General features: G+C 34.9%; 2 protein-coding genes across 5 annotated transcripts in view; one reads left to right on the forward strand and one right to left on the reverse strand.

The window, feature by feature from the left end:
• LOC309662282 (uncharacterized protein) overlaps positions 1-18,435 on the reverse strand; it is a 226,470-nt gene that overhangs the window by 118,442 nt on the left and 89,593 nt on the right. The window lies entirely within an intron of this gene.
• Positions 1-18,435, forward strand: part of PTPN4 (protein tyrosine phosphatase non-receptor type 4) — a 174,994-nt gene that overhangs the window by 83,183 nt on the left and 73,376 nt on the right. For all 4 annotated transcript variants that reach the window (XM_082464732.1, XM_082464734.1, XM_082464735.1 and 1 more), the window contains 5 exons: positions 88-132; positions 388-440; positions 806-926; positions 3,532-3,619; positions 14,240-14,328. In XM_082464732.1, coding sequence (XP_082320858.1) covers positions 88-132; positions 388-440; positions 806-926; positions 3,532-3,619; positions 14,240-14,328 — 396 coding nt within the window. The remainder of the gene's footprint in view (positions 1-87; positions 133-387; positions 441-805; positions 927-3,531; positions 3,620-14,239; positions 14,329-18,435) is intronic.

The raw sequence follows: 18,435 nt of genomic DNA on the forward strand, positions 1-18,435 counted from the left end.
TCAGTTTTATTTGTTAATGTAAATATACAGTTTTTAAAACTCTAAATGTTATAATTCCAGTAAACGCTATCTTTTTTTTTTTTTAAGGTACCAGTATTTTTTGCAAATCAAACAAGACATTCTTACTGGAAGGTGAGCTGTTTTAAGTTTTTAGTAATGGGCTTTAAAAATACTTCCAATTCTGTAGTAGTAGTTCATGATCATTGCAAACAGATTATCTACTGAAAGATGGCTACATGTAGCATGAATTCCTTTCATCAGATAAGTTCATTACTTAATAGTTAAAATGTAAGTCACACAGAAACTTCAAGTGTGAATAGTATAATATAAATTATAGTGCTTTTAAAATTATTGTGTTTAACCTTGAGTTATTTTCTGTTTTATTAGATTGCCCTGTCCTTATAACACTGCTGCTCTTTTGGCTTCATTTGCTGTTCAGTGTAAGTATCAGCCCACCTTTGGGCCATATAGCATGTGATTGCATGGTCTCTGTTGGTAGTACATTGCTTTTAATGTATGAATTATTTAAACATATGTTACTATGCAGAAAAAAGTGACTACACAGAAAGTGTAATGAAACATCCAATTAGTTAGCACTTACTTTGATTCCTGAAAGTAATTTTTCTGAAGTTGTTTAAGACCTAGGAGAACGTTGAATGTGTTGTTGTAATTTGCTTAAATGGTAACAGTAGAAACAAATATTTTACTTCCAGAAATATAAAGGAATTCTTGACATTGCTGATTTGGCTATAAAACTTGAAAAATGTGTTTATTGAAGTGTGAATATTTTCTTTCCATTTATTAGCTGAACTTGGAGACTACAATCAATCAGAAAACTTGCCAGGCTACCTCTCAGATTATTCTTTCATTCCTAATCAACCTCAAGATTTTGAAAAAGAAATTGCAAAACTACATCAGCAACATACGTAAGGATTTATTTACTTTTCTGCTTACTTGATAAACTTCTTAATGGCATCTTTTCTAGAGAAATGTTTAAAATTATTTCTAATGTGATTACTTAATATAGAACAGTTACTATTATATAAAATAGTATGATTACTGTAAAGAAATGTAGGTAATCTATACTAAAAAAATCATAGACTATATGAGGCTTGTTTTCATGTCTGTTAAGAAACATAAAGCTGTATGTAAACAGACATGTATTGGCTATTATACAAAGTCGCCAGTTCTTTAAGAAGGAATTTTAGAATATTAATAATATGTTCACAATATACAGTTCAATCTACTTAGCAGTTCTTTCTTAGTTTTTAGCTGTGTGAAAGGAATCAATTCTGTTTGGTAATGAGCCAAGAGAAGAAAAGGAACTTTATGTAGTACTAAATTAATAAAAAAAAATTCTTTTAAAATAGTACCATTTTTTCATTTATAACAGTATTCAACTTTGATATTTTATGAATCTGATTTTCTGTGACATGAGTTTTCAAGAAGAGGTTTATTGCTTTGAATAGAAAATCGTATTGTTTCTTGGTTCAGAGTTCAGTTTTGCTTTACCATACAATTCAAAATACTCATGGAGGAGCTAAGGCAGTGTTACATATTGGCTGAGAATCTTAACTAGACTCTAAGAATCTGAGCCAGCCTCATTTGGCCTCGTTTGAAATTCTGATGAGGCTACTTTACTTACAATCTTGTAACCTCAGCCCAATCACTCTATGTCTGTTTGTGTTTCCTTACATGTAAATTGGGGATGATAAAACTATCTACCTCTGGTGTTATTATAAGGATTAAGTGAGTTTATATATACAAAGTACTCAGAACAGTGCTTGGCACATAGTAAGCGCTGAAGAAATATTAGCTCTTATTAATAAGGAAACTCACTGTCATTCGGTAATGGCCCATGTGTCTACAACATGTTGGCAAACTATGGCCTGTTGCCTCCTTTTGTGTGGTCTACGAGCTAATAAAAATGGTTTGTACATTTGAAATAGTTGAAGAAAATCAAAAGAAGAAGAACATTTTGTGGCACATGAAATTTTGAGAAATTCCACTTTCAGTGTCCTTACGTGAACAGTCATTGGAACACAGATTCCCTCATTGGCCTACACATTGTCTGTGGCTGCGTTCACATAACAGCAGAGCTGAGTTGTTGCAGCAGAGGCCATATGGCCTGAAAGCCTGAAGTGCTTACCAGCCACCTCTTTCCAGTAAAGGTTTGCGGACCCTAATCTAAAGCAAGATTAATGAGTGAGAATTTTAACAGACCGGCTTCATGTGGTATGGGGGCTGTTTTGGTCTAAAAGCAAATGCCATTTATTATGAAAGTTCTACACATTGCATATCTGAACCAAGGGTTTGAAGATAAACCAGATTTTAAAAAAAATTTACCAATAATGAAAAGTCTGTTCTGTCAGGACAGAGTTTGTACATTTCACAAGGTATTTATTACATATTTCTATTTGCTTTAAAGAAATGGTTCTGCAAATTTTTAAAGAAAGAAAAAATAGAATCATCCAGTTTATAATGCAGGAGGGTGGGGAAGAAAGTAGAGTATTTATTTAACTTAACTGAATTTTATAGAAAACTGAAGTATATCTCCTTTTTTTGAGGAATCCCATTTTTATGATCATACGTTGGCAGGCTGCTTGCTCCCTTTTCTGATATCATTCATGAATGAAGGGTGATATCTTTGCATTTTTAATTTGTTGCTTTTGCTCTGCTATAGCCTGATAATATCAGATAACCAAGGTTGTTAGAACTGTATATAATACAGCCTTTTTAAAGGCTTTGCACTTACAGTAGTAGTTCTCAAACTTGTGTTCATAAGAATCACCTGGAATATTTCCTAAACATAAACAATTTGGACCCGTTTATTCTATATCAGTTTCTATAGAACAGTACATCTGAAACTACCTGTGATGAAAGACCAGTTTTCCCCTCAGTCTCTCATGGAATGATGCTTCTGAAAAATATAATAAAAATGAATTACTAGAAAAATAAAATGGAGAAATAAACAAAGGCATAAAAAATTACAAGTACTTTTTTGTTGTTAGATGCAACAGACATAAAATTACTCTGCCAAAGTGCTACAAAAGGCTGTGACACTCTCAATTTCTGTTCTTGTTATGAGTCAACACCTGTCTGTGCACCACACCCTGAGAAGCCCTGCTCCAGAGCTCGCCCCAGAGACTGCATGTGTCAGAAGCACCCTGTGTGATTAAAATGCACATATGGAGTGTAGACCAAATTTTGAAAAATATTTGTTTTAAGTTAAGTCTGAGAGTGGTTTTGTAACACCCGTAAGTATAGCTTAGAACTTTAAAAAGCTGGTGCATTCTTGTGTTTCTGGAAAATAAGAAAATATTGTACAAAATAATAATTTGTGTTACTGAAATGAAAATGTACCCTCCAGAAAAGTTAGATGTTACTGTACAGAACTAAGAGGAGTACTCGTGCATGGTGTTTTGTAAAATATTTAATCAGAATGCTGAAAATTTTCTAGATAAATAGCCTTCTTGTAATTTGGTCATATTTGTGATTGTTATAATTTTTAACCTAATGATGTTTTTACAGAGGCTTATCTCCTGCAGAAGCAGAATTTAATTACCTGAACACAGCACGTACCTTAGAACTCTATGGAGTTGAATTCCACTATGCAAGGGTAAGTGAAGAAAATGCATTTTGATGTTGTTGAGTTAGGCACCATTATTCAGCAAAAAAAATTTTTAATGCCCTGATAGGATTAGGCAGCAAATGGAACAGTGAGTGCTGCCAGCATAGTCGCACTCAAAATTTCCTCTGAATATAAGTATTTTCACAGTCACAATCACTTAAGATTCAATACCTGACAAGAAGAGTGGTTGAAGTGGATTTTTCATGTTATTTTTCTTCAAGGTAGTGTGTTATGTTATAAGGATAATTTTTGCTGACCATAAGAGACAGTACCTTTAGAATTTTTATTTTGCAAAATAAAAACTGTTACAGTGGGCTTCCGTGGTGGTGCCGTGGTTAAGAATCTGCCTGCCAATTCAGGGGACACGGGTTTGAGCCCTGGTCCAGGAAGATCCCACATGCCGCAGAGCAACTAAGCCCGTGCGCCACAACTACTGAGCCTGCGCTCTAGAGCCCGCGAGCCACAACTACTGAAGCCTGTGCGCCTAGGGCCCGTGCTCCCAACAAGAGAAGCCACCGCAATGAGAAGCCCGCGCACCGCAACGAAGAGTGGCCCCTGCTCGCCACAACTAGAGAAAGCCTGCACACAGCAACAAAGACCCAATGCAGCCAAAAATAAATAAATAAATTAATTAATTCAACAAACAAATTTAAAAAAACTGTTACAGGAAAAGTAATTTGTATTTTTAACTTTTATGAAAATCATTATCATAAAAGATGCTTTCACCTCACTGAGGCCTGTATTACTACACTCTTTTCATCATTTAGTAACATCATTATAAATTTTTATTTATAAAGCACAAAATCAATTGTATTTACATATTTTGGTTGCCCCCCCCCCCCCCCGCCATGCCTTTGTTAGGATGGAATTCTATAATCACTGGCTTTTCCTGTACAACACCCTAACTTTTTTTATTTTTTATTTTTGGAGGAGATTAAGCTTTTATTTAGTTTATTTTTTTGATTTAATTAATTTATTTTTTATACAGCGGGTTCTTATTAGTTATCTGTTTTATACATATTAGTGTATGTATGTCAATCCCAATCTCCCAATTCATCCCACCACCATCCTCCCTGACTTCTTTTTCATTCACCTAGATTCCTTCTCATGATTGTTTCATCAAGGGATTATATTCCTTTAGAAGTACCTGAAGTACAGCTATTCTCTATACCTAATGAAAAGTGGAATTATAGGTAATCATCAGTTTAATTGGTGATAGGTTTTATATTTTCTTGGGACAAACTACTAAGCCTAATATGGATCCCAGCCTGAAAGGGAGTTAAGTTTTCCTTAGATAGTTATTTTTAATTTATTTTAATATATAGACATATACAGACCCATTCCTTTTAAAAAACCAAATGACTTGCTTTCCTCACATGACTGGATCTGGTAATTCTGAGCATTTGTGACTGGGAAGTCTGTCTGGTTCCATTTAAAATGTTTAAGTCCCCCTTGAACTTCTTGTGCTCTTTAGAATGAGCCCTTCACCCTCCCTCCCTCTTTGCGGGCTATTACTTTTGAACATGATTCTCCAAAGGTAACATAGTGGTCACTAGATTTTGGTTTTATTATAATACAGTTTAAAACAAATGGAACTTTAAATATGTATACTAGACTATGGTTAACGGTAAAAAAGACCACTAAAATCAGTCATTTTAGTGCTAAACAGTTTTCTAAAGGTGGTTTAGACTGCTCTCTGTTATCATTGACTGCTGTCAATGTAATACAAAGAATGTTAGACTTTACTTTTTTTAACTTAAGTGGCATGGCTGGATCGCATACATAATTAACCGTGTCATTATTTATTGATTTGTCTAAGTTATGTTTTTTGTTGTTTAAATTATTAGATTGTAAAACTCTTTCTCAGAAAGCCATAAATGTAGAGTGCCAAATTAAAGGAATTTAAATTTTAAATATTTTGTACAGACCAAAAAAAAAAAAAAACCCCACAAAATAACCCAGCTAGGAAAAGGTGTTTCTGCTGTATGTGGATGTGGAGAACTTAAGAAAATGTGCAAATGTTCAGTGAACATGAAGGGAAGTTTTGTAGCCTCGGGAACAAAAAGGACAAAAGGTAGAGGGGAGAGGACACATAAAGAAAATACTTAAGTTTTAATTGAATATCACAAGCAAAAGTATGTTTGAAATAATGTTTTATTTTGAAAAGCAAGGTTAAGATCTTTTCTCTCTGCCTCCAGAATGTAGGTTGAAAAAATTAGAGTAGAACTAAGTTATTTATAGCAATCTGCAAGATGCAAATAAGTCTTAGAACCGTCATAGCAGTGGATCTGTTATGTGCCTTGCACAGTGTTGGCACTAAGGATGACTTAGTGAACAAAACATCGATAATCCCTGCCCTCATGGAGCTCACAAGATAGTGAGGGGAAAGAATTAGAGCATGTATGAACAGTTAAGTATTTGAGAATATGAAGGGGCAAGTACAGGATGCCATGGGACCCTGTGGCAGGAACTTCTAATCCAGCCTGGGAGCAGAGGGTAAGGAAGGCTTCTTAGAAGTAATTTACTGAAGCCAGAAAAATGAATAAGAATTAGCCAAGGGAGTAGTTTTCACCATAGAGCCATCAGGATGAAGGAAGACCTGAAATCAAGAGAGAACATGGCCTATTTGAAAAAACAAAAACATTTAGTACTCCTGGAAGATTATATGAATAAGGGAAAAGGAAACTGTAGAAAAGTAAAGAATGAAGGACAACTTCAGGATAAGGAAGGAAAAAAAGATTTGAGGGCAGGGTGCATGGGAATATTTGTTTCTTAAATAACATCGTAAATGGATTTTTTTCTTGGCGTTCAGTTGTATGAGTTTTAACACATGTGTAGGTTCATGTAACCACAAACAGAAACAGAGCATTTCCATCACCGCCACCCCCCCCCCCAAAAAAAGTACACTGGCTCGTGCTGCCCCTTTGTAGTCCAGCCTCCTCCTTACCCCCGGTTCCTGGCAACCCTGGTCTGTTCCCTGACTCCATAGTTTGTCTTTTCCAAAATGTCTTATAAATGGAATCCTGCAGTATGTAACCTTTTGAGACTGGCTTCTTTTACTTATAGTAATGCATTTGGGATTTATCCAAGGTACTGTGTAGTTCAGTAGTTCATGCTTTTATTGCTGAATTGTATTCAGTTATATGGATGTACCATGGTTTGTTTCTCCATTCACCCATTGAAGGACATCTGGGTTGTTTCCAGTATTTTTTGTTTTGTTTTGTTTTGTTATTAATAGGCCTACTGCAGACATTCATTTATAGGTTTTTGTGTGAATTTAAGTTCTCATTTCTGTAGGGTAAAAATCCCAAACTGGGATTTCTGGGTCATATAGCAAGTGTATACTTAGCTTTATATGAAATTAGGGAATTGTTTTCTAGACTGACAACCGCTTTGCATCCCCACCAGCACCTTTGCAAGTTCCAGTTGTTTTACATCCTTTTAGCATGTGGTACTGTTTTGTTTTGTTTCTTTTTAAGCCTTTCTGATAGGTGTGTTTTATCTCATTGTGGTTTTACTTTGCATTTCCTTAATGACTAATGATGTTGGGTATCATATCTTTTCTTTGATGAATGTCTGTTCAGGTGTTTTTCCCATTATTTAATTTGTTCTTTTCTTTTTTTACTCTTGTCTTTTGAGAACTCTTTATATATTCTAGATACACTTTTTTTGTTGGATATGTGATTTGCAGATATTTTCCCCACTCTGTTTTGCCCTTTTGTTCTCTTAACAATGTCTGTCACAGAGCAAAAGAAAGTGATAGATTCTCATACCCCTTATTCAATCACTGGTGGAACAGACATTTTAAAAATCAGCATAATATAGATTTTAGCAACATAGCAAACTGTAGAATACTGTATCCGACAAGTTTGGAGTACACATTATTTTTAAGTATGCAGAATATAATTTCTGTTCATGGTACATTTAAGCTGAAAACAATAACAAAATGATGACTTTAAAGATCCTCCAAGTATTTGGAAATTAAGAAATATACTTCTAAACAAGCCATGGGTACAAATACTATCATTATTTCTACCCAACAGCCTCTGTGCACTGCTCTCAGACTCACCTAGAAAGAATAATAATTAGTTACTCCTAAGTTTGTGGTTAGGATCAATTGATAAAATAACGGATATCAAATTAATCTTGAAAATATAAAATAATTTGAACATATTAAATTAATACCAAGGAACATTGTGGGAGCTAAATTTAAATATTTATAAAGAATTTCTGACCTCTGAAAATGGAAGAAGCACTATGTCAGGAGTAATTGTTGGCCTAAGTAACTTGTTAAATGAATGGCTTGAGGGCTCACTAAATTCCTGTCATCTTTACTAGAAAATCAGTCAATATTTATTACACTGTGAGAGTGGAATAAAATAGCATAATAGAGCTATACGATATCTATACCGTAGATCTTCAAGTTTAATCTCTGTTTTATAAAGAAGTTAGCATGATATAAACTCTTTGTTTTCCTGAGAAACTGATTCCTGGTTATCTAGATGTAAATGTAATCACAGAAGGCTTGGCCTTAGGTTTTTGGTTAGGTATAGGATGCTCTAAATTGACCCTAAAACAGTTCTACCCAAGTTTTGGGCTTAATTTTGAATATCTTATTTCCATAGGTGTTTGTAATAATGATGAAGATAATTCTACTGAAAAATAACTTTTGCCCTTCAAAGTTTCAAGAAAAGGAAAGCTTAATGATGCTATTTTGATTATTCATTTATTCATTCAGTGAACATTTTTTGAGCACCTTCTATGTTGCAAGTCCTGTTTATAGACACCATGGATACAGCAGTGAGTAGATAAAATCCTACCCTCATGAAGCTTGCATTCCAGTGGGCAAGACGGACGAGAAGCGAATAATTGAGTACCTTAGAGTACATAGTGTGTGATTCCATGGAAGTAAAGTTCAAGAATAGGCAAAATACCAGTCTATATCAGCAGAAGAAGTCAGAACAGCAGTTCCCTCTGCAGGGGTGTTACTAGCTGGGAGGCTCCTGAGGGAGCCTTTTGGGATTTGGAAAAATGTATATGTTGGTTTCTGGTGGTTACATGTAAGTGTATATACTCAAGTTATGCATGTTGTAAAATTTTGAGTTGTACACTTAAGATTTGTGCACTTTACTGTATATTCTACTCAGTTTTCTTATGATTAATTAAAAGGTAATGTATCAGATTGTGGTAGATGCTGTGGAGAAAAATTAAGGTGAGAAAGGGGAGTGAGAGAGTCAAAAATGGGGTATCAGAGAAGGCCTTACTGAGAAGGTGAACAGACGTGGGGGCGTCCTGCAGATATCCGTGGGGAGAATGTTCTAAGCAGAAGAAACGGCAATAAAAGGCCATGAAATAGTGTGCTTTGCACCTCAAGGAACAGCAAAGAGACCAGTATGGCTGGTGCGGTGAGCTGGAGTGGAGTGTATTGACAAGGTCCAGGTGGACCAGGGCTTTATAAGAATTTTACAGACTTTGGCTTGTAATTATAAGCAAGGCCAGTTGAGGGTTTGAGGAGATAAAAGACATGGTGTGATTTACATTTTTTTAAAACGTTTTTTGGCCATGTTGTGTGTCTTGCGGGATCTTAGTTCCCTGACCAGGGATCGAACCTGGGCCCCTGCAGTGGAAGCATGGAGTCCTAACCACTGGACCGCCAGGGAAGTTCCCCAATCTGCACGTATTTTGAATATGGAAGTGACAGCACTGACTGATGTATTGGCTCTAGGGTGTGAGAGAAAAAGGATTCAAGGAATGATTCTAACATTTTTGGCCTGAACAACTAGAAAGATGGAGTAACTTCAGTAATTTGTAACAGTCAGAGAGAAGCAGATTTGAGAGGGTGAGTCAGGAGCTAGTCTTGGGACGTGCAATTTTAGAAGACTTTTATCAATCGAAATGAAAGAAGGCAGGCAATTCAGTATATGGAACTGGAGTTCAGAGGCGAGGTCTGGACTAGAGCCATACATTTGGGAATTGTCAGCTTACAGATAATATTTAAAGCCGTGACTCGGGAGCACTGAAGGAACATAGCTAGTAGCAACTGAAGATTAGAGGTCCTCAGAGCTGGAACACTTCAAATTTTAAAGGTTAGATGAGGAAGAAATAGCCATTTAGATAGAAAGAACGCCTTTCTTTCTGTCAGACACTTGTGTGTCTTTGAAGCCAAGGGAATCAGGTGTGGTCAACTATGTCAGATGAGAATTGGATTAGAAATGTGGAAGTTATTGTAATATTACCAGTATTGACTTTGTAATAGCAATTTTGGAGCTATAGTGATGGCCAAAGGCTGATTGATTAGAGAGTATTCAAGAAAGACTGTGAGAACAGTAATTTTGAGAGATTTTACTGTACAGGTTACAGATAATAATCACAGGAAACACCTTTATAGCATTTACTATGTGCCTGACAACCTTCTTAGGGCTTATGTATATTAATCTCATTTAATCCTTAAAACAGCCCTGTGAAGTAAGAGTATTATCATCCTTACTTTCCAGATGAGGAAAATGAGACACAGAGAAGTTAACTAATATAATCATATGATATCTGTTTCTGTTTTAAGGTTCTTTGAAAACCTTGTTTTTAACCTGCATATATTTGAGGACTTTTGGACATATTTGTTCGAATAATCAAATGATTTAAAAATACAATCCCTTGAAACAGAGAAAAGAATCTCTTCTGTACAATAGAGCTATATATATGATTTCATCTGTGTCACCCTAAAATATTCAGATCACACAGTGATTTTCCATATTCTGCTATGTGCTTTTACTCATAAGGACCTGTCTAGACATAGCATTTTTTCTTTCTTTCCCCTTTTTGATTCTTCTGTATCTTTATGAAAGTATCAGTAGGTCATTACTTGTATTCACTTTCACTGAATAATTTGAGAGCACATACACTGTTAGACCTATATAAGGCACACAGAAATATTTTTTTAATTATTAATGAGTGTGTATTATGGCTAACTTTATACCTAACTACATGAAAAATATACAAACATAATAATTTTAAACTAATGATATATATAGGGGAAAATCATAAAGCTAAAAGGTAAAAGTGAAAACAATTTCAACATATATTACAGAAAGTTTTTTAGTATTCATATTTTATAAAGAGTTCCCTCAGTAGAGTAATTTTTTAAAACATGTAAGTAGAAATACAGGAGAAACAGAGGTGAGCATGTTGAAGTGTGACCCCTTAGGAGTGCAAATGTTAATATGAATATAATACTTGACCACTTCCATTTCTCCGACGCCACCCTTTTTATAGAGGTGTTTCAAATAATGTGTTCAAAGATTTTTATTACAGCATTGTTTGTAATATTAAAAATTTAGAAATCTCTAAATGAATCAACAGAAATGGTTAAGAAATTGTGATAAATCCATATTTTGGAATAATATGCAGCAGTTAAAACTGATAAGTTAGAGGTATATATATTGATATGAAAAGATATCTACAAAATGCTAAGTGCAAAAGAAAAATTATGCAATAATATATCCCAGTTTTTGTTGATTAAAGAAATTGTGTGGTTATAAATACTACATGTTTATATTTTGTATATATAAACAAAAATCTAGAAGAATATACAGTGGTCCCCCCCTTATCCACGGTTTCTGTTTCTGCAGTTTCAGTTACCTGAGCTCAACTGGTCTGAAGATACTAAATGGAAAATTTTAGTGGCTTTGTGTTATTATTGTATTCTTACCATGTGACTGCAGAGAGACTCGAATGGTTAAGTGGTCCTAGCGACTTAGTGGAGAGTAGAACCGTGGTCTCCACCAGAAAGGAAGGGAGGGCACTGCAGGGCAGCGTGAATGGACAGTTGAGGCATGGGTAGAGAATATTAGAATATCTGTCCATAGTCCTCCTAAATCTCATCCTGTTTACATTGCTGTTTTTTAACATGTTGTAAAATAAAGCACATATACCCGTGTGTATATCGTAGTGAACATCTTTGTAAATACTACGCAGGTCAGCAGTAGGCTTTAGCCAGCCATTCCAGAAACGCTTTTTATACACTGTCCCAATCATAGCCCCTTCCTACATTGTTCTTCTGTGGTTTTATCACCCAGTGTGCCTTCCTGGATACTATAATTTGGTCTTGCTTTTTGTTTGTTTGTTTTAACTGAATAACTTTAAATGTCTTTTGATCCGTTCTTCCCTTACCTTTCCTTAGAATGTTCTTGTTAAAGAACTGCACCATTTCACCTGTAGTTTCACACAGTCTGGACTTTGCTGATTACATATTCATGGTACAATTCAGTACATTCTGCTGGGCTAATGAAGTTTTCACAGAGAAGGTGGACTTGATCTAGACTTTGGTTAGGTTTGATTTGATTCATCAGAGAGACATGAAGAAGAGGTGAGAACAGCATTAATTAAAACATGTAATTATGGGTACACAAAACACGTGGAATGGCCTGATGGGAAGCAGGTTTTTACTAATTATAAAGGGGGAAATGAAATGGGATGGGGTGGTCGTTTCAGTGCCAAGCTAAACAGCGGGAGGTATTTTCCTACAGATAATAGAGGTCCATTCATTCCACAAATGGGTAGGCCTTTCTACATCTAAGAACCTGAAAGGGCGCAAAACAAAGGCCCTGCACTTTGCTACTTAGGTTCTAGTGAAGAAGAGAAAAAATAAACAGATTAAACAAGTCAATGTATAGCGTTATATTAGATAGTAATAAGTGATCAGAAAAGCATAAAATAAGGTGGTCAGCGTTCATTTTTCTGCACACTGGAATTAATAGCATTTGTATCCATAAAGGACATAATACTTATTTTCTTGCATTCTCTTGCCCAACTCTGGCAATACCTTGGGAACTGACACTTCAGTCTAGATAGCTATAATTTGAGAATTTGAATTCCTAGATATCCCTGCAGTGTTTTTTAATGTTTTCCTACCAGCATAGCAGCCTGACTGCTTTACGTATTTATTGAGTTTTGTATATCTCTTTAATGGCATTGGTTCTTCTCAAGTGCTTGGTGGTCCTTGGTTGTGTACTTCTTTTGTATTTGTGATTCTTAGTTCACTTGGTCATGCATGATGTTTGTCTTTACTGCGGCCTGTTTTAGGTGCTGGAGGAGGGAAGGAAGGAACTGCCAGGTAGAATGTGCCTATAGTTTGCTTTTTTCAGTTTTGGGTTCTCCATCCCTTCTGGGGATCACTCTATTCCTGTCCCCAGTATCCACACTTGCTGTTTTAGACAGGCTGCACACAATTCTGTGTCCTGTAGCTCAGTCTAGATTGTAGGGTTGATAGGAGCTAATTATCTTTCCTGCTCCCTACCTGATCATCCTGACGGTAATTTGAGGGTTCCCCTTGGGCTGTGGTTTTCTGGAATTATTTTCTCTCCATAAATCTGATCTTATCCACTTTGTCTTCACAGACTCCTCAAAATGTCTGGCCCACTGATTACATACCTTTCAGTGTTACGGATTGTTTTCAAGTGTTAGGGGTTTTTTCTGTTTTCATGTATCTTCTCTGATGTTTTATGAGACTGAGAGCAGGAGGGGTAACCGGAGCATATATTAAGTCGCCGTCCTTGAGGCTGGGCCTGCCATCTTGATTCAGACTTCTGATTGATGTCCTTTGAACAGTGATTTAAGACTCTGATAATAGTGTGCAGTGGTGCTGGTTATTGCAGAAGAAAAGGAGCAGCCAGACAAATTAACATACACTGCTGTGTTTGGCCACTTACTACATGTTAGCTTACCTAACAGGCTAATTTAGTAATATTTCATTTAATTAGACATTATTGAAACTACATTTTAAAGGTTTTTTTTCCTAGGGAGACAATTACAGAATCTTGATTATACTTTCATCAATTAGTTCCATCTTCTGATCACATAAATGCTAGGGATAAAAGCATTATTGCTATATTAGTTTGCCTGTAGTATGTTTCAAGTCAAGAAGCAGAGCTATTTCAAGACTGATTAGCAGCTGAGAAAAGTTTTAATTCCACTCATTCTCTTAATAGTGCAGGTCAGCTGTTCATGTTGGATCAGTCAGCATGAGAACTCACCCGTCAAAGCACAATTCAAATTTCCTTCTCAGGAGCCTTCCAAACTCTCCAACAATTGTCCCCACTCTATACTCCCATAATGTTTTTGTTGTATTATGTCTGTTATAGAACTTCTCATTATATTGGAAATATTATTTTATTACAGGTTGCCCTTCACCAAACTCTGAACTCCAGGTTTTATTCACTTTTGCAATCCTACCACCATATTTACACAGTAATTGGACCTTAATAGTTTTAGAAATGGAAAGATGGGTACTAACTTATCATTCTATAAGATGAGAAGGTCTTTGATTTTCTATATCAAAGAGTCAGTCCCATTTATAAACTGTGGGAAATCCTGAAATCATTTTTGCTTTAGATTAATAAATTTTAATAATGCAACATTTACGTTTGATTTGAAGTATGTCCTTTATTTTTATGATGTAACAGTTAACCATATGGATTTGTAAATATTACTCAGTTAACTGTTGCCTTTGATGAAATGTCACACTGTGTAAAAAAACTAATCATATTTTTAAAATGTATCTTTAACAGTTTATTTTAGATTTGCCATTTTCTTTTTTTTTGTTGTTTTTTGAAGGATCAAAGTAACAATGAAATTATGATTGGAGTGATGTCAGGAGGAATTCTGATTTATAAGAACAGAGTACGAATGAATACCTTTCCATGGTAAGAACTTCCATCAATACTTTTGCTTGTACCATTATATTACCAAATACAATTCATATTAAAGAAAGTGGTTGTTGAGCTATTTAATGTTGTCATACAACTTTGTCCACTTACTTGGAATCTACCAGAAGATACCAAAATAATTGAATTATTTGTTTCAAAAGTGTCTTAGTTTAAAGAAAATACTACTTTGCGAATTTTTCTCTTAGACAATCTCTGAATGTGTACTGTAGTGTAATAGCTAATATTGTCATATTTACTCTGCGTCTCACACTGTGCCAGTTGTTCTGAATACGGTACTTCACTCAAATGCATTCAGTGGGTGCTAGTTTATTAGTTGGAACATGGGCATGGTTGCCGCAACAAAGGCCCCTTATTACAGTGGTTTAAATTGGTACTAGGGAAGTATGGTGGCTCCATGGGGCTTAAAGCTCATGCTTCTTTTGTGTCATTGCTCTGCTGTCCTTAGCATGTTGTCCTTGTCCTCACCGTCCAGTGGCCCACTCACCGTCACTTCTGTAGCCCAAAGTGAGGAAGAAGGAGAAGTAGCACCTGCCATTTCCCTTTAAGGGGACAGCGTGAAAATTGTAGAGATCATATTGGTCACATATCCCTTGTGTGAGTATCATATAAGTAACTCGGGTTGTTAAAAACAAACACCATGATTTTCTCTAGGGGAGGAAACAAATACAAAGGAAGGATATTGTATCAATCTGTTTCTCTTTATATCTCCTAAAAGAATTGGTCCAGGTTTTTCAATATCTCTGATTATTATTTAATAGGTTTTTGTAATTAGTCACTTATATAACACTAATAGAAATATGATAACTGACAGAAGCTATTATTTTAGAAAATTGCCACAATTACGTTGAGAAAATAAACATAAATTTCCCCAATAGGTCACTATCTAGGAAAACATGAAATACAAAATATAAAATTGATGAAATGAACTTCATCAAAATTAGATATTTTTGCTCTCCAGAAGACACTGTAAAGAAAATGAAAAGGCAAAAAAGTCTTTTATAAAATACATATTTGATAAAGGACTTATCAAAAAAATGTAAAGGACTCTTATAGCTCAGTAATAAGACAACTTGATTAAAAAGAATAGGCAAAATATGTGAATAGATACTTCCACCAAAGGAGATATACAGATGGCAAGTAAGTACACAAAAAGATGCTCAGTCATTGGTGAAACACAGATTAAAACTGCAGTGAACTTATTACTGTTCACCCACTACAATAGTTCCAATTAAAAAGAATGATAATACCAAGTAATGGCAAGGAAGCAGAGCACCTAGAAATCTCATATATTGCTGGTGGGAATGCAAACTAGTAGACCAACTTTGGAAAACAGTTTGGTATTTCTTCAAGGTTAAACATAGATTGACCATATAATCTGGCAATTCTATTCCTAGATATTTACCCAAGAGAAATGAAAATACAAGTTTGTATAAAGATTTAAACACTGTTTTCATAGCTGTATTATTCATAACAGCACAAAACAGAATTCCAGGTGTCCGTCAGTTGGTGAAAGGACAAGCAAATTACACTTGCAATGGAATACTGTTTAGCAGTGAAAGAAATGAACTGTTTTACACACTAAACAATATGGGTGACCCTCCCCTCAAAACATTATGCTAAGTGTAAGAAGCCTGACACAAAAGATGACGTACTGTTTGTTTCTATTTATATGAAATTCTAGAGAACACACAGTATAAAGACAGCAGACCCTTGGTTGCCATTGGAACATTTTCAGGGGATGGAAATTGTTACATGGTGGTTTGGGTGGGTGGTAGTTACACAGCTGAATGCATTTGTCAAAACTCATTGATTTATTTGCCTAAAATTGGGATATTTCATTTTACATATAAATTATACCTCTGTAAAGCTCATAAAAGAAAATCAAAGGTCATTTAGTGTTTCATCTCACATCTTTTAAGTTCTTCCTATATAATTCAAATTGTGTTATGTTCAGAGGAGAATACAAAACAGTTCAAGACATGGTCCTTGCCTAAAAGTGGGCACATAAAAATTAATTACAAAACATAATAAGGCAATTTGTAAATTAAATGCTTCAGAAAAGATAGTTACAGTTGTTGACTTTCATAATGGTAAATGTGCATCTTCAATTTTAATACTTTTCTGATTTTACTAAAGACAGTTAAAAATACTTTTTATTAATTTTACATTTTCTATAAATGTCAAAATCAGAAATAAATTCTTTTCAGGTGATGTGGTTAAAATGATAATCTAAATTTTTCTGTATTTTCAAAATTATACAATAAGGATTCTAGAAGAGTTTTTGACAAATTACTTTGGAAACACCAAGGATATAATTTCACTAGGGAAAATTGTAATGGCCCTATGGTATTTGAGATGGTTTTTAAAGGATGAATAGAAATTTCTTCAGTGAGGAGGAAGTATGGAAGAGGTATGTGTGTATAGAGGGTTCAGTCAGGGAATTCGGGGTAAAGGTACCAAACATTTGCAGGCGCCTAACAGTAAGAAAGGATGTGCAAGTTGAGGAGATGATGGGATATTTGGTTTGATTTTTTTTTTCAGTTGTCTTCACTGAGGACAGAAGCAAGGGCATAAGAATTTAAGATACTGTTGCTTAGGAGAGAAATTAGATTCAGATTGTGAAGGATCTTATATATTCCATATGCTGAGGAGTTGGTGTATTATTTTATTATTAAATATTCTTGAAGGTAGTTTCATGTTGAGAAATAGAACTCATGTTTATAAGTCTTTATCACACAAGTTAGGTTAAAAAAAAGAATGTGAGCATTTAAGATATTGATTGGAAAATACTATATAGTATTCCTTTAAATTTTTATTTTCAAGAATTAAACTAAATAGATGGGATTTAAAGTTGTTGAAGCTACTAGATGTACATCATCCTGGAACATAAGGATTTCTTCTGATCCTAACTACTCATAGCAGTACATACTACAACATTAGGAGTACATTTATACGTATACCACAAATTGCCATGATTAAAGGTCCAATATCAATTGATTTCCAAGGAAAATCAATCATTAAGTTCTGTGAAAATCATCAAATACATGGTTTACTTTTAGTTCTTAAAGTATGGATCTATTTTCGCAAAAGCAACATACTTATTAATACTACATGTGAATAAGGGACCATTTCAGCCTCATCATCTTTATTCAAATTAGTGTTTGTAGAATTGCCATTGCCCTTAAATTGATATTTTAGCAAAGTATTGTGTAAGTCTCCTTGAGGAAATCATAAAAATCACTTGATAAAAACTGATTATGATTACAGCTCGGAATTACCAAATTTCTACATGAATAAGGAGTTTTGAGTAGAGGTGGACGTTTTAGAGCTGATAGTTTTATAAGATTAATAAGGTAGGAAAAAAATCACTCATGGATTTTAATGCATTTTATCTGTACCTTATAACCCTGCAACTTGGATGTTGTTAGCATTGTTTTTATGGATAAGGACTGGGAAATGCCAGAGAAGCTGACTGGGCCAGTGTTAACAAGTATGATGAGTATGAAGCAGAGCTTTAAATAAACCTGCGTCTTTCAGTTTCTGAAACACTCGCTTCTCACTTACCTCTTCTCTCAAAATTAGAGCTATGTGTAGAAAAAGTAATGTTCCATGTAATAAATATATTCCTCATTTCTTTCCACATATGGTTATCCCTAAATTATCCAGTTCAAGTTCATACTTTTAAAATGTTGAATACTGAATTGGGAGTTACTTGGATTCTGTAATTAGACTTCACTAAAATTAATGCTCATCAAAAAACATCATTAGTAAAATGAAAAGGGAAGGAGAGAGTTCTGGTTCCCAGTCCAGCAGGTAAAGACTTTGGAAGTTGTCACCCCTGTCCTCACAAGAAAAAAAAAAAAACTGAAAAAACTCAAAATCAACAACTCTTTTTAGATCCCTCAGAGAATTGAGGATACAGGGCATACTGCAGCTCTGAAAACTGGAGAGACAGATGAATACAAGGAATGACAACTTACCAGGACTGGAAACCACCTCTGTAGCCGCCCCTGGTAGAAGTACGTACAGGGTGATTGACAAATTGCTGGAGACGGAGCAGAGACTAGCTTGGACTAACTTACT

The sequence above is a fragment of the Balaenoptera physalus genome (assembly GCF_965194825.1).
Source record: "Balaenoptera physalus genome assembly, chromosome: 6".
Taxonomy (NCBI): domain Eukaryota; kingdom Metazoa; phylum Chordata; class Mammalia; order Artiodactyla; family Balaenopteridae; genus Balaenoptera; species Balaenoptera physalus.